General features: G+C 37.9%; 1 protein-coding gene across 1 annotated transcript in view; it reads right to left on the bottom strand.

Moving 5' to 3' along the window:
* Nucleotides 1-400: 400 nt before the first annotated feature.
* The window catches only part of LOC148426809 (threonylcarbamoyladenosine tRNA methylthiotransferase-like), a 200824-nt gene continuing 184381 nt past the window's right edge, over nucleotides 401-16843 (bottom strand). Inside the window, exons 14-15 of the mRNA XM_088410634.1 lie at nucleotides 13949-14113; nucleotides 401-2014 (exon numbers count right to left, since the gene is read on the bottom strand). Of these exons, the coding sequence (XP_088266760.1) occupies nucleotides 1856-2014; nucleotides 13949-14113 (324 nt within the window). The 3' untranslated portion in view covers nucleotides 401-1855. The remainder of the gene's footprint in view (nucleotides 2015-13948; nucleotides 14114-16843) is intronic.

Raw genomic sequence — 16843 nt, 5'->3', positions numbered from 1 at the left:
TAAGATTTAAACCGTTTTTCATTAAAAAGGAATGTTTGTAAATTACAAAAACTTGCAAATGAATGTGTTCTTATTGACCAACGGTATGTTTTAAATATAGTTCCCCGGAGGCAGCCATGTTTATTATTGCGACGGACAATGGTAAATGCAGCACCTCCTGCTGTCCGTAAAGAAAAAACGGCCTAAATCTTACACACTATCCCTTTAAAGCAGACCCAATTTGATCAATATAAACACTTTCAATTAATCACAAGGTACATCATACATCGTAAATCACCAGAGATGCTAATGCTGATCCTGTCGAGTTGTAACCTTCCACTCATACATACAGTAACTTCTCTGAAAAAGCCGAAAACGATATTTCCAGATTGAAATACCCAACCCATCGACAGTGTTGGTTGACCTAGCCTCAAAAAGTCTAGTTCTTCTCGATAAGTGCGCCTTGTGAGTGAATTCATAATATAGTCTGATTATGTTCTCCACCAAAACTCAAGCTTTGATAGGCACAGAACTCAACCAATCAGGAGCTATACATATCAGAACTGAAACTCAGTCATCTTAGAGAGGAAGGTAAAATCTGAATCTAAAATCTGATTGGCTAAAAGAAGATCTAACACATTGACTGGTTTGTGCGTGGTCAAGGCGTCTACTGGAGATTTTGAAGGCATCTGGAAAATAATAAGTGCATGGAAACACATGAAAGCTGAAAACCTGATTGAAAAAAAAACCAACAACCAAAAAACCCCACTAATGACTGCATTTCCAGGGGATGGATTGTCTAACACCATCTGTTTTATTTATATTTTGTCGGCCAGAGAATTGAGTCACTAATGCACATCCTTATAAAACATACCAAAAATAAAGACATACAACATTTTCCCAGGGAATCTCTAAAACAAAATGTATCAAGAAGTTGCTTCATTCTTCATGTGTAATTTGCTCATAATTCGAAAAGAAAAAATGTCTTGTTCTTATAATGGCATTAAAAAGCATTGGATTCAATTTACCAGCAATTGAAGAAATCAATGAAAATCTCACATACTCCTTAAATTGTCTTCTCGTACCTCCACAGGGGTACAGTTAGCCCCAGCTGGCTTTAAACACAGTGCTTTTCCAATCTGTTTTTTTATTTTTTTTAATCCTAGTAATTATTTATTTATTTTACTTACAACAAATTCAAAAACAAACAATATAACACAAATCAGAAAGTGAGAGAAAATGATTTGTAGTGGGGGAAACCTAACAACAATATTCCTTATAATAATACTGTAACCAAGGACATAGTGAAGAGAATTGATCAGGATGCTGCATCAAATACAAAGGGTTGATTGTTGATTCCATTTTACTGTCCTTTTTACCGAGTCTACAAATGTCAACGAAAATGGCGAGCGTTTAACGATGACATTTTGACGATTGTCTGCCACCTGCTTTGTAAAAATGTTTTCATTATATCATTCAATAAATCATTTAGAAAAGATAGAAATGTCAATTAAATTTTAATGAGAAAATGACAGTTTGTTACACGATTCATTAAAATAACGGTTGAAATTGAACAAAATCCATTATAGAAACCCGAGTGACTGTAGAACTAATTTCTGTGTTTCATCACACCAATCGAAGAACAGTACTTCAAGACGGGCATCGTTTGTACCGAAAAATGTACAAATGTGTTTTATTTGCCTTTATTTTAAAGGAATCGAATAATAGCCAAATTAACTGTTAAATTCAAAGCAAAAATACAACCTCCTTGACCGCATACAAGATAGAAAGAAACAGGTAGGAGAATAATTTGATGACGTCCCTCCCATTCAAAGATGCTGTTAACGTCGCTCTCTTCTCCCTGGTTACGGCACCGCTAATAGATCCTCTCCACAATAAAAGCCAGCAAGGCGGCTGCTAGCGCCAGTCCTACCCCCAGCCTCTTCAATAGCTCTCGGTCCACACTGAAAGACCCAATCAACAAAACAGAAGAAGACATAGGAGAGGGACCTTGGACACCATTTGCCATCTGCTCCTGTGAAGAAAACACACAAAGAGGAAAGAAAGACTTTTCAACATCTTCTCTGGCAACAAAAGAATCTGAATTTCACCCCGCTGGAGGGTCCATTAAAAGTTTGCAGTTCGAATAAAGTTGAATCGAGGGTCAGCGTGATGACCTGCTGCAGAAACGTGCTGGAAATGCGGCAAGATAAACTAGTGAGGTAAAAAGGCTGGTTTTAACCACCGCATAATTATATCTAAGCACACACACGGAGTGTAAAGTATGAGCACTACCTCCAATTATTGGTCAAATAGAACCAATGATTGGTCAATTGGTCACAACCGAACTTGAACTATGGAAGAAAAAGAAAAAGAGAAAAAAGTTTTGCTCTTAACAAAAACAACAGGACCAGTAAACGATAAAACTATTGTCATTTCAGTGTTTTCTTTAACAAGCATTTTCACCTTCTGTCTACCTCCATCTGCTGCTTCTCAGCGATGCTGTTTAATTTGAGAATAACTAATAACATGATAATGAACCAAATCTGATATCTTGTAGATGAATGCATTTGCGTCAAAACAGCTGTTATTTTATGAATAAATGCGGAATTTAAGTGAGCACAATTAAGCCAGGAAGCTGTACAGCAGTTTGGTGGTAATCAAATTATTCCTCGGCGCCCGTCTGCTGAATCAGAGTGGATGTTGACACTGAGCCCTGACGGGATGTGAGAAAGATCAATGCGGGGATAGCAAAGCAATACATACATGAATACAGCATTGATTTTTATGTTAAGTTGATTTGCTAGCCGTTAGATCCATGCTTAAAAAAATACACTGTTACTGCTCCCTAATATTAGCGTGGACAAGACAATTTAAACGGGCTGAAATTGGGGAATCTTTTGACGTTTGTCCCTGAACCGGGAAAAAGTCCATTTATTTTCTTTTGAGTTTAAGGAAGGTGTGCAGGCTCACGCTTAGGCTATTGATCACTAAACAAATGGGGAGTTCTACAGGAGACGTGTCAATTTGAGCATTGGACACACCCGAGGAGAGAATGTGAAAATGGATCGGGATGACCTTGAGGTGATTCCTGCCCATCTCCTCCTGCCCGACTGTTGATAAAATGCCTTATCACCACGGAGATGGATTATGCAGAGGGATATTGAGCAATTGATCCGCGGCTTTCTTGAATAACCTTTCATCAAGTTCACTAGGGAAAGTGTCATAAGCGATGGCTTCTCATATTTACCAAAAGTGGATAAGCGCTTAAGATAATGGATGAATGGATCGACTTGAGCTCCTCAACCATCAGCGCTTTCATTATGATCATAGCCTTTGTTTCTTTTTTTTTTTCCTTACCACTGTTAGAAGCAGCCTTTCCCGTTGACACAACTTAAGGAAGAAAAAAAAAAACTCAGTACTTTTTGGTATGCCCTTACAGAAAATCACTTCAATAATCTCCCGAGTTGGGAGAACAGTGGACCCCGTTTTACAACCTTCCTGTCTTACGTTTTGTTCCACCTTACAACATGGACTGCATTTTTTTGTCCCCTCTTTATGCCATTTTTTTCACCTTACGACATCAAAAACAACAACTTCTCTTCTCAAACATGGCGGTCGTTGTACATGCGCGCCACGCCCTTACGTCACTACATGCGTCACTGCCAATGTCACTACAATGCTGGTCTGCTATTGGTCGTCGTCACGACTCCCTAAGATACTGGTCAGCTATTGGTCGGCCTCATGGAGTCGCTAAGATGGTGGTCTGCTATTGGTCGGTACCACGGTTGTTAAACATTTGTTATTGTGTGAGTGCTTACAATATCGTATTTATTGTGCATTTTAGAGCTTAATTCAAACTTCAAAGGGTTTAGCCATGGGTCCTAAGATTGCTAGTGATGTTAAAGAGAAAAGTGAGAAGATCAGTAGTATGGAAACCAAGCTGGAGAGACTCAAGAAATACGAAGAAGGCAAGGCAAGGCTAGGCTAGGCTAGGCTAGGCTAGGCTACCCTCACTAGGGAATATGGCCATAATAAGCTCGTCAAGTCACTCATATGTAAATAAATCCTTTACATATGTTTTTATTTTTGATGTTATTTAATTATATACATGTATATTATATATAAGTAGCACTTTCCATACTATTTTACCATTTTTTAATATGCATATACAATTTTGATGTTTTTACCTAGGGTTTTACACGCATTAGCTAATTAACATCGGTTTGGATTGCCCGCCATACGGCAAATTCGGTTTCCCAAAATGTTTTCACTGTTTGTTGGGAGCCAAGATTTTTTCATAGCAGAGCAATTGTTATTTCTGTACATTATTAAAACAATTTATTGTTTAAGATAATTTGCCAAGGAAACCAGAAAAGGATGTTTCAATGCAGTTTTAGATATTTGCAAAAAGATTCAACAACAGTTGAATTTGAAGGTGGAGCGATTCGATTTGGTTCAACTCAGTGGGCTATTCAATATAGTACAGCTCAGTTTGAGATAGTGTCAACTGAATGTGTCGGTACTGCAAATGTGCCATTTCTTTCCAAGACACAACTCGCCAATAAAAGAGGTAGGCGTCTCAATATATTGGATTCAGTTTGAATCCATTCACTGTCATATTAAGGAAGAAAAATAAAAAAATCCTGTTCGAATTGGCTTTTGTCCTACTTTATTATTCCTTGAGGGAAATCAAATTGCTTTTAACATCTACTTTTACAAGCACTTCCCCGGCTTTTTCAAAAAAGTGAATTGCGACTTGAATTCCTGCTATGAAGCAAACAACAGGAGTGTAACCAGTTATGACATTGTTTTCTGTATATCAAGAAAGAGACGTGGTGTCTTGCAGAGTCAATGGTGGTTCACATTGCCAAACATATGTTGCCCATGTTAAAAAAGCAGTTACGAATCAATGTTTTGATGATTTTCCTGATGGGACTGAGTCTGCGACTCCCTCGCCATCTGACCAAGTATACAAACTAGCTTGCTTATCAGGGGGAAAATCTAAATGTTGGTAAAATGCGAGTTCTGGAAACCTTTCTTCTCAAGATCAGTGCTTCTTTATTTACGGAAGAAAAGAAAAAAAAAACACTAAAACATGCTTTCCAAAAAAAAAAAAAAAAAAAAAAAAAGCCAAGAAAAAAAAAACAGACAGACGAAACATCATCTATCAATGGTGTCAGGCCCAAGTGTGCTACTACCTTTTTCCGCCTCTGTCTATTTAGCTGTCTCTCTGCAGGTGCCATTAAACACCGGGGTGCCAGGATAGAGACCGAACAGCGCAGTCTCAAATCTATTACTTGTTTGGAGGATAAGTGCAAATCTAAGTGGCAGTGGGTGCATGTCAGCACAGTGGGAGGGAGGAGAAAAGTAGCAGAGAAGTGCAGTGAAAAACAGAAAAGGAGAAAATGCCGCAAGAAAAGATAGGCTATTGGCTGACATTTCACCACCATGTGAACATGTGCAGGTTTTAAAGCCAGATTCTGCTCTCTCTTCTTCACAGCGGGTGGAAACCCAGCAAACGTAATCAACCAGAAACTCATCAGACAGTGAACCAGGTGGAATACTCTGAAAGAATGAAATGGAACTTTTGCCTCTCACTATGGCAGTTCTTGACCAGAATCACGAGAGAGGGAAGAAACAACAGTACGCACTGGTCACATTTTTCACATGATCCCTCGCCGGCTGTCAGTGCCACTCTAGACATAACTGGAGACGTGTGTGCGTGTGTGTGTGTGTGTGTGTGTTAAAAGATACTGGGACTTTACTATTTCGTCAAGCGTAACCTATCAAAACCACAAGGCCAATTACAAAGGGCCACAAGACAAAATCAAAACATAAATATGCTGTAAACTTAATTTAGGAATTTGTCAATACATACTGGTGGTTTGAAAGCTTTCTGGTCTTTTTTAATTAAATATGACATTTTTAGTTGTAAGGTGAGTTTTTAGTTCAATCTAGAATGTATTCTAAAAAAAAATCTGTGGGTTTAAAACATCACATTAACTGTCTTGCTGCAGAACACCTTCCATTAACTTCTTACATTACCACTCCCAAAGCTCGCCTAGCAAGAATAAATGTTTTTCTCTGGCGTTTTCATCTTATGCTTGCTCGCCATGGTGAAAATAACACATTGTGTGGCATATGTTTGGACCCATAAATGCGGGAAAAGCCGTAAAAGCACATTTCTATGGTAAGAGTAAAATTATAAATGTTCTCATTTAATGTGTATCTGAGTTACACTCAAAAGATTCGTATTCATCTTAAGCTCATAAAAAAAAAAAAACACTACATCAATGAAGAAGAAAAAAAATGCTGTAAAATGTAACTAATTTGTAGGGTGGCTTAGATTTTAATCAAATGAATAATCTATGGATAATCAGTTTTCTTTTAAGGTCCACAAAGCAACAACATAATTCCAAGGCGCACGGACATTTTTTTTTTCAACCTGAAAACAAAACCATGTCTTTATTCCATTGATACACTTCGTATAAAAATAACTGCATTCACTCATTCGCATCTAGTGATGACAAACAGTTCATTGTTTCTACATACAAACAGTTCATTGTTTTGACATCTTAATATGTTGGAGGATGGCGATTTAATGGCCACATTTTGTCGGATTGGTCAGACATTCCTCCGTAAGTAGTACGAGAATAGTGTTAACATGTCAGCTGAACACAATGTAAAGACTAATAAAAAATAGTTTGTTTTGTTTCGCCTGCGGTACAGAATTTATGAATTCAGAATTGATCAAGAGCGCATTCCTTTTAATGCAGATTAGTCGCATTGCCTTTGGTTATTGTAAAAACAAGGCTATGCTCTCATTAGCACAAAACACACATTTGCGTACTTGAAAACTATCCATCGCTGGTACGCTGAAGTGAAATAAAATGGGAACTGTTTTAAAATTAAATTAATTAATAGAAAAAGGCTGTTGGCTGATCAAATTAGTTACAAATATTAAAAGCATGAGGATGAGTAAAGCATAAAATGAGCCAAGATAAGTTTCCCTTTGGATCTACCATCAAAGAAAATTTGGGATATTTGTGAAACATGCTATTTTCTGTAAGAAAAGGCACTGCTTTTCGAAATAAGCCTGCGTTAACATGGTTCCACAATAAAGATGAGGAAGGTTAATTCGGGATAGTTAAGCGTCTGCCAGCACCAACCTGTAAGATGTTTTTGTTACATTTTTATGAATTTACACAAGCGGTAAATATATTTTTGACTCCTACTTTCTCTATCAATACATCAAGTCAATAAACAGGTTGATTCTAAAAGAACAGTCATCAAGTTGCCACAATATGGCATTTTGTAGCATTTTTGATGGAAAATGACAGAGAATATGTCCTCATAGTTGGCGAATTGAAACTCACAAAGTTCTGCAACATTTGCAGCTGGGTGGGATATGGCTGTTAGATCCATCCAATCATTTTCAATACAGCTTTTCCTCATTAGGCTCATGGGTAACTGGAGTTTATTTTAGCGTGTCGACCGCTAGCTTACCATGCTACCCAGGAAGCGCACAAGACAATATGGAGGCAAAAAGTTAACTGCATAATCAACAAATAAAAACTTTTTGGCAGCTAGAAAACACACTGGTCCACATTGAAACATAGGCTCTTCTGACAATTAGCACAACTGCAAGCAAGCAGATGGACTGCATAAAATGTTTTACGGTCGTCTCAATGCAATACAGTGGAACACATTTATGCAGTTGAGACCCATGCAAAAACACATGTTGGGCACATGACAACCACTATAACAGACAGGAAATATAACACATGCTTAGGGACAGGGTCAGGGAGTGCTGACCTGAACTACGATTACGGCCAAGACATCCTGTTTGGAGATGCTCTCACATATGGCTAGTGGGATAAGACTTGAAGCATACTTACTAGTCTACTTAGAGGCGCATTTAGTCAGGGACAATAACAATTGTCGCCTTTTACTCCAGCTAGATTATCCTTTTCAAACAAGTGCATTTGACATTCAGTAACGTGTACGTGAAGTGTAAGTGTGGTTAAGGTATGTTAAAGCACCTGAGACAGCAAAGATTTAGACAGAATATAACCATGTTGCAAAGCCTTCATTATGTCTGGCTAAGGGAATTCGTTAGTACGCTATTCATTTCAAACTCCTCAAAGGGGTTGGGTTGGATGCTATATACTGTAGTGCAAACTAACGAAGCTCGGTTCCACATACTACCATGTCATGCAATTCATAATGTAAAGACAACTGTATAAGGCACCATTTAACCTGTTGGTGGTATTCATCCATTTTATTTGGACTTTAATTGTCCCAGGGCATGTGTGTGGGGAGATTACTTAATAACTAACCAGCGTTTCTCTGCAACAACAAGAGAGCTGTGTTATTTATACATACCGCTCATATTTGTTCAAAGGCAAGCTCCAAGCAAGGGGCATGCTAAAAGCTTCTTAATGTGAGATAAACAAAACAGAATGAAACTGTATAATTCCAGTTGGCATATGCGATTAAAATACTGAAAAACAGACATGACTAATATTTTGATGGTGTAATAATTTATCTATTATTGTAATTTTGGTTGCTCAAAGAACAGAGCATGTAATAAAATTTGACATGCCAAATGAAACGCTTGAAATAGCTGCGTCTGCTTTTTTGAAGACCAAACACATTATTTGCTGTGAGAGACAAGTCAGACAGAGGCCAACCTCAACCTTGTGACATTTCTAAGACACAAACATTCAAAAATAGATTCGCAAGCAGTCACTGCTTGATTTTTTTTTTTTTTTTGCATGTTATGATGTGAGGCATCAAGCAACGAAGCTGCCAGTGTTCTTTCTTTTTTTTTTTTTTTTCCCAAGACAGAATACAGCTGGCATCTACTTAATAGGCACGCAAAGTGGCAAGGGGTGGTCTGTGTGTATGTGTGTGTGTGTTGGAGGGCTGAATGGGCAGCATGTCGGTGTTTTTCATGAGAGGATAAAAAAAATTTGGAAGCCCCTTCCACTATGCTGACTGCGGCTTTACACAACTGTAAACTAAAACAACAATAATAGACATATCAAAACATCTCCGCAGAGGTCTAAAAAACTGACGACGAAGCAGGTAAAGGCAGATGTTATGACATTAATTGTACGGGCATACAATGTCATTTGTATGCAAGAGTCAATATGAATTTTCAGCCAAGCTGTATATTGAAAGGTAACACAAACTGCTTGATCCAACAAGGTAATAAGGGGCCAGCAAAGGAAAAAGACACTTCCCATGCAAGCATTGTCTTTATATCCCCTTATGCTAATAATTAAAAAGGAACAAAAGAGTGAAAAATGTTCACGTTCAACTGCTTAACAAAAGAAGTAAAGACAAAGAAAGGAATTGGTGAAAATAACTACAGACAATTTGATAATTGTGTAATAGACCCACAATTATTCAGTCGTTTGTCATATTTGGTCATTGGATATCATGGAAAAGTTTTTTACTAGCCTAATTGTACCTCCCTTTCCATGTCTTTCATACAAACTGTCAATTTGCTGCCTGGTGGAGGGGCCTGAGCTGTTTTTCCCCTCTCATCCATTCTCTGGGTCTCCTTGAGAAAGTGTGCTGTGAAAAGACCTGATTATTACGGGGATGGCACTCACGCTGCCTTTGCTGTCTCCTGATCTCTCCATCTACCTTGCTCTCTTTCTTTCTCGCTGCAGTTTTTGTCTCCTCCACCCCTTCTATCATTTAATTTCATCTGAGGATGAGGACTGGTGAAGATACTTTCTCTTTTTTCTTCTTTACCACGCTGTTGAGTGCTTTCTCTGCTATTGTGTCCCACTAAAAGACTCATTACTGTCCTTCCCCTTTCCACGGGAAAGTGCTATTTCTGTGAATGAGGGTTTGACAGACGGCTAGGAGAGGCAGACTGAGAACAAAGAAGAGCTAAATTTTCAGGTGCTGTTGTTGCTCTGAAACCTTGCTTTTTCATTGGAATGAAAGAGCATCAACATCTCTTAATACACATCCCGTAACAACCTTTGATGGAATGATATCCAGCTCCTAAGACATTGAAAATGAGTCAAATATTTTTCATAATGAGGGCACGTGTGGCGTCTGCTCGTGGCCGGTTAGGTTAAACTGAAATGAATGAAACTCTTTGAAAATATTATGAACTAGAATCAAGCAAGATGTGGGTACTCTACTGTGAGCCGGGTTTGAATGTAAAAGAATTAGACGTCTCTGTTCTCAAAAACACGATGTTATAGATCCTTTGAGGAGTAAGTGGTCACCAAAGGTGTGTTTTGGTTATGAGAAAAGTGAAAATTAAAGCTTGGAAACCATGGCAACCACCAAAAAGACCGACGTGACGCAGCCAAATAACCAGCCTTTGTCAGAACTGGACCACATGTCCCAAATACTTGTCGCAGCTAATCCTACTATAAGTGAAGACCATCTATTATCAATCCGTCACTGTCCCCCACACACACTGAGTAGGTACGTGTGAGCATACAGGAACTGTATGTGTGCTTGTGAGACAGGAGTGAATGATTACACTTTCATCCACATCTTGCAATCTCAAAATTATAGGCTTTCGGGTGGGGTGGGGTGGGTGGAGGGGAGAGCAAGATGGTGTGATGCATCATAACTGCATGATAGTTTGCTCGATGATAGCAGCAACTGATTGGAAAGGCAGATCAACCTTCCAAGGACTTTCATGTCGATCTGCACAAAGTAGAACAAAGTGAGATGTCTATCATTTGGAAAGCCGCAAAGAGAAATGATTGCACACCAGCCTTCCATACGGATGTGCATGTGCTGAGCAAATACGGCCAAGTCGAGGCTTGGCTATAAATCCTCAGCAGTAAAAGTGGCTGTCCACCGATGTAAACATGTGGGACGACATAGATTTGATGCATATAACAGTTGAGTTGATGTATGTGTTGGTTTATTAGCCCGACATTTAAAACTCAGAAATCTCTGATAGAAAGTTTGATAAGCGTTGGTTGCAAATACAAAAACTAAAATAAGCCATTTTCTCCCAATTTTGTGTGTGGATTTAATTGTTCTTAATTGCATTGCTCCACAATGTTTGGACCCAAAAGTCCAATCACCATATTAATGAGCATCTCGGTTGTCTTAAATACACATCAAGGAAGTTTCACAGAATATAAAATTAAATCATATACTGTTTTTGTTAATCCTTGATTTTTTAGTTCAAATATTTTTTGGACAGTATTTAATAGTAAAAATACATGCAATAAAACCGTGTCTTAATTATGATGTACTTCTTATTTTGTCATGCGTATTTGGCCACATGCAAAAAGTATACATTTTTCTACGCCGTTTTTGCAATCATATAATAAATACCGATGATGTCGGTTGGACAGCTTCTATTTCCAAATTTGGCTAAGTTAGAGATTTTTTTTCACAGATTGGTCAGTTCCTATGTGGGTATCTTAGTCAACTTACTGACCAATAAGATGTTAGAATGAAGCCAACTGGAAAGTTCTTCGCTGTGGCGGGAGGATATAAAAATGAAAACAATACACACCGCTATTTTTTTCACTCATGAACTCCGGGGCAAAGAAAACCCCCCCACTCTCGATAGTATAGTGCAACAATGACATTAACAATACCACCCGCTATATCCAGTTGCGTCTCCATATCTTCCCCTAGCGTGATTTTCTTCTCAACCGTAATATCATACAATTTGTGTCGTCTTCATCGTCTTGTCGCTCTTCCATCCAGACATATACAATTTAAGTCAAAATGTAGAGAGTAATCATGTGCAAATTTTGCAGAATTATCAAGGCTTTCCTTCACTTACGGTTTATCCCCGTTTGTCACTTCCTGTTCTTGCAAAATGCACTAGCTAAAAGCCAATTAATGTGACTGTCCAATGTGGCTTTAACACGCTGAATCTGCCAAAAATGTCCCCAGGCACCCCAGCAGGTCAGACATGACAACATTGTTTTTTAACTAATCAGATGGCGCATACCGACGCCCGGACTCGTCTTGACTTCCGACCTTGGATTTGTACATCTCGGCCATGAGATTGCCTCTGGATATGTAGAGTTGTGAAGAGTGGACCTGTTAAACATACTAAAGTAATAATAACACTTCACAATAATATTTTGGTTCCCTATTTAAATGTTGACAGTTAAAAAACAGCCTTTACAATGAATGTGTGCTTCTTTTTATATTTTTGAATAGTGATCCCTTGGAAAACTTGGGTAAGGACTTTTGGATTTTCCAAAACGATGTTTTTTGTACAATAGCAGGGGTGCGGTTGACTTATAACAGATGTGGTAGATTTAAAAGTATATTCATCCATATTGTCTCCCAGACCATGTAATGAATGTTGCTATCAAATATATCCATTTAATATCTCTCTTTACTAAGAAATAGATGTGTCAAACCTTTACCAAGGCTTGTAGACAGTTTACAGAGTGATTAATAATACTTATACTTATTTTTGTGATACTTGTCTCATTTTTTTGTGGATGTCTCATGATGTATGGTAATTAAAATCCATGTTCTTGTTTTCTTTTCAGATTGATTATTCGGTTAGCAATTTGAAAGTGTAAAAAAGTTGCTGGACGTCTCTCCAGCTTCTTTGAGCATCGGATCCTATGGCAATGAGTTTTGCATGAAAATTGACTTGATCGTCTTAGCGTCAACTTGAGCATGTCTTCCTTTAATGATTCTCCACCATCTTGTCACTTGAACAACAGCTCTCCATACTTTGTAAAGTGCTGCTAACTGGCCAACGTTCTGTAGGGTCAAATGCTCAGCCACTTTTATACAGTAGGCTTGCCAATTTCAAATAGAATAATCGATCAAAAGAGAAAACAAAAACAGTATGCAATTCTTAGAACACACACAGGAAAAAAACACTGACAAAAAATATGGCAACATATGAATAAGTAAGGAGTTATTTGTAAACAATCTAATATATCAAAAAGTGTAGACGTGAGGGTAAAGAGAAATCTAAAAACATATCTGCGTAATGACAAAAACATAACAAAAAATGTGTATGCTCAATAAACTCAAACAGTGTATGTTCAAAGAGCGCGGGTGAAATTAATGAGGGTAGAATGTGTGTACTGGATGGGCTGCAGACTTTATGAGGCAACTTTAAAAGGTCTTTACCACTGAACTTTTCAGTGCAGAGTGACATGTCGGCAGTCTTAATGTGAAACCCTTTTTACTATTCCTTATTTCATTCTGCCATCCATTTCCTTTCTCGCTTTCTCTCTCTCGACTTGTCTTGCCTTGATCGCTGCGACCCCTTTGCCTCTGTTCTCTGCCTTCCTTCTCTGGCTGTCTGGCAGTAAAGGTTGATGGAGTGTGAAATTAGAAAGTGTATCATATTCTGCTCTGTGGCTCAATGTCCTGAGTTATAAGCTCTAGCTAGTCACAGTGAAAAATAACATGCACTGAAACAGATACATTAACATTGTGTTTGTGCGTGTCTGTGCAAGTCCATGCATGTGCAGTCTTTGTGTGAATGCGCTTATGTGTCTGTGTGTGCGTGTGTGTGTGCGTGCGTGCGTGCCGGTTTATCCGGTCATAGCGTATCTTACAGTAGATGACTTATCACTCACACAGTCTTTTTCTAGTCGGGGTCACGAATGTGGAACCAAATTGTTTTTATTTGCGTCATGTATGGTTTTTTTTATGTTTATATTATTTAATTATATATTTATGTAGTTATATTTTTATATTTTATCTTGGACGTATTTGTATCTTGTATGCCGACCTGAAATTAATTTCTTGTCATGAACTGTGAAACGACAAGTTGTAGCCTACTCATTACACATAATTTAATGGGTTTGATTGATGTTTAAAATAATACGGTAGAAGAAAAAGAAGTTCTTAATATGAGAACTTTACAAATAACAAAGGGATTTTTAGGTCTAAAGCAATTCACATCCCTGATATTTGATACAGAATAAAAATGTGAACTGACATAATTTATATGCAAAAATGTGTGTACCTGCATCAAGCCAGATACTTCTCCTTTTTGAAGAGGGGCTACGATGGAGGCGGTGAAAGGTTTAGTGTCTTCCACTGGTCGTCCTTTCAGGAAGTGTTTTCCCGCCTCGTAGATGTCTACCTCAATCATTTTTCCCTTGAACTCTAAATTCTTGGGAACCAGTACCTGCAAAAAAGAAATTGTAATCAATGATGATCATCGTAAAAAGTGATACAAATATTTTATGTCATGGACTATCACAGGGGGATCCGAATTTGGACATAAAGGGCCAGTATCCTGCATGTTTTCCAGCTTTCCTTCCCCGACACACCTGATTCAAATGAACAGGACCAATATCAGGCTTAGGTGTTTCGGGAAAGAAACTTGGAAAATATGCAGGAAATCAGCCATCGAGGATACACCTTGGCTATCAGAAAAACAAAGTTTGGATTTGTTTGGTGTAGGCTAAACTAAAACAGAGATTGTGAACTTGGCTCTCCTTTGTATTCAACAACAGTGATTCTTTTAGATGTATGGACAAAAAAAAAAAAAACAATCATACACAGTTTCTCAATTATTTGGCTCTTGTCGGAAAACTTTTAGGAAAATTGAAATGGAGGATATGAAAAGGTGTAGAGGACAATTTTAGAATGTTTAATCTGTAGCAACCTATGTGTACTTTAAGTTGCTTTCATTTCAATACACTTTTTGCAAAATGTGATTTCCACCAATCAACGGCTATCAAAACTAGAAAAGAAGAGACCTGTTGGAGCTGAAGAGGTACCCGTAATAGAACAATTATGCCTAGCTCAGTGTTAATCTGTCAGTCTTTATCCAGTGGCTGGAATATGATAGGCAAGGGAAAAGAGGCCACGACATCTACCAGCCAGCATCACACCTGCCTAATCATCACACCTGCTGCCCACCACAGAGGGTTAGCGCGCACGTGTGTGTGTGTGTGTGTGTGTGTGTGTGTGTGTGTGTGTGTGTGTGTGTGTGCGCGCGTGTGTGGGCGAGATCAAGCAGGCAGCAAACTGAGAAGGGTGATACAGTGGATGTGGAGGATGTAGGCAATATTGTGCATGTAGGTGAGGATCATTTGAGGTCCATTAAAGGGAAACTAAATGATGAACGAGCTTGTCCCGTGTCATTGGAAACCCTGGCCATACCTAACCTCCTTGCACATGCAGTTGAGGTGACTGCCTATTATAATTGTCAGGTTAGATAGCCATCTGATTGGTGTTAAAGTGAGACCAAGTGTTTTGTTCACACTCCTTTTCCATTCCTTCCATTCCTCAGCCCACCCACTTCTCCACATCCATTTCAATGCTCCCACCGCTCCACTCAGGTGACCCTTGGCCACTTCTTGTTGGCTCCCCCAATATTCCCATTCCTCACAGCTCGCTAGTCCTTGCGGTTTTATGTATTTAACATTCTCTACTTCACGTGCAATAAATGATACAACAAACAATGTTCTAACTCTGTAACCAGCCATAGGCCCAAGGCCAGTGGGTGACTGCTGGACTATCTAAAATTCGGCTCTAGGACCTACTGCCAATTGTAATTACCTTTATGTACTCTAAAGGTTTATCAATTGAAGTTCTTAATTATTGATCAACTTAGTTAAGAAGTGTGAACTGTACTTGAGTGTGCAAAAAAAAGCATTACAATCAAATTTACTCTATATATATATATATATATATATATATATATATATATATATATATATATATATATATATATATATCCACGGAATCAGTGTTATATATATATATATATATATATATATATATATATATATATTTTTTTTTTTTTTTTTAATATACATGTATATAATATACAATATACATGCACTGCCCAATTGCTGAGCTGGACTGCAGGGCAGTTGAGGCACTACGACGTGTATTTTCATAATCAGATGGGGTGATAGTTCATTTAGTGATGGAACGAGCTGTGTTAGCAGTATGCATCTAGCTTGGTTATCTCCAATAACCGACTTCAATTGCTGCAAGGCATTTTACAAAAGGACCAGGGTCGCTGTCTGGGCCTCGTACAGTACAGTGGGCATTGGTGTTGTATTCTCAACATTCAGTTTTTTTTAAATTTTATTTTATTGTTTTTTTTTTTTTTTTTTGGGGGGGGGGGGTTACTACTGATCACTTCATCTGATTTCTTCCTGTTATAATTAATTATAACAATTATTAATTATTAATTTTCCCGCGTCAAATTTGACTTCTTCAGCTTCACATAATTACGTGGGTGCCACCCACGGTTCAAACCGAGACACCACAGTGACAAACTTAAAATGAAACAATGAAACCAACAATAATAATAATAATAATAATAATAATAATAATAATAATAATAGTTTCTAAAAAATTGAAATTGTCAGAACTGCGACAGATGAGGCGCAAGGCCAGCTAAATCCAGGGCCAGTGCTAGTTCTGGCAGAGCCACTACAATTTTGGTTCAATTTGGTTTAACATATAAACACCAAGTTTATCTTTTACTTAAGATTGCGATTTTCTTGTTCGTGTTTGGTAATACGTAAACGGAATATTGTTGCCATGTGTGCCAAGTAAACAAGAGCTCACATATGGAACATTTGTGGAAAAACATCATAGAACACTGATTCCGTGGATTTTTGTGTGCTATAAAAACTTAGGGTTTGTTGTATTGGGGTTTTCATATTTTTAAGAGTCTTTAAGAGTCATTGTCCATATAAGGTGAAGCAACACAGACTAATGAAATACCCTGCATTTAAAAGTTAGAAGATTTTGACACCTGTTAATGCATCACTAGCTAGTTGAATTACCATTATTTCAATTTGGAAAATATTATTATTATTATTTAAAATTCCATACAAAAAATGGTTGCTTTTTATAAGGCTCTTTGAACCACAGGAAACCCTTGTTG

Source organism: Hippichthys cyanospilos, chromosome 3 (assembly GCF_059441005.1).
Source record: "Hippichthys cyanospilos isolate Australia breed blue-spotted pipefish chromosome 3, RoL_Hcya_1.0, whole genome shotgun sequence".
Taxonomy (NCBI): Eukaryota; Metazoa; Chordata; class Actinopteri; order Syngnathiformes; family Syngnathidae; genus Hippichthys; species Hippichthys cyanospilos.
The sequence above is the reverse complement of the archived record's forward strand: the minus strand, read 5'-3'. Positions and strand labels throughout refer to the sequence as shown.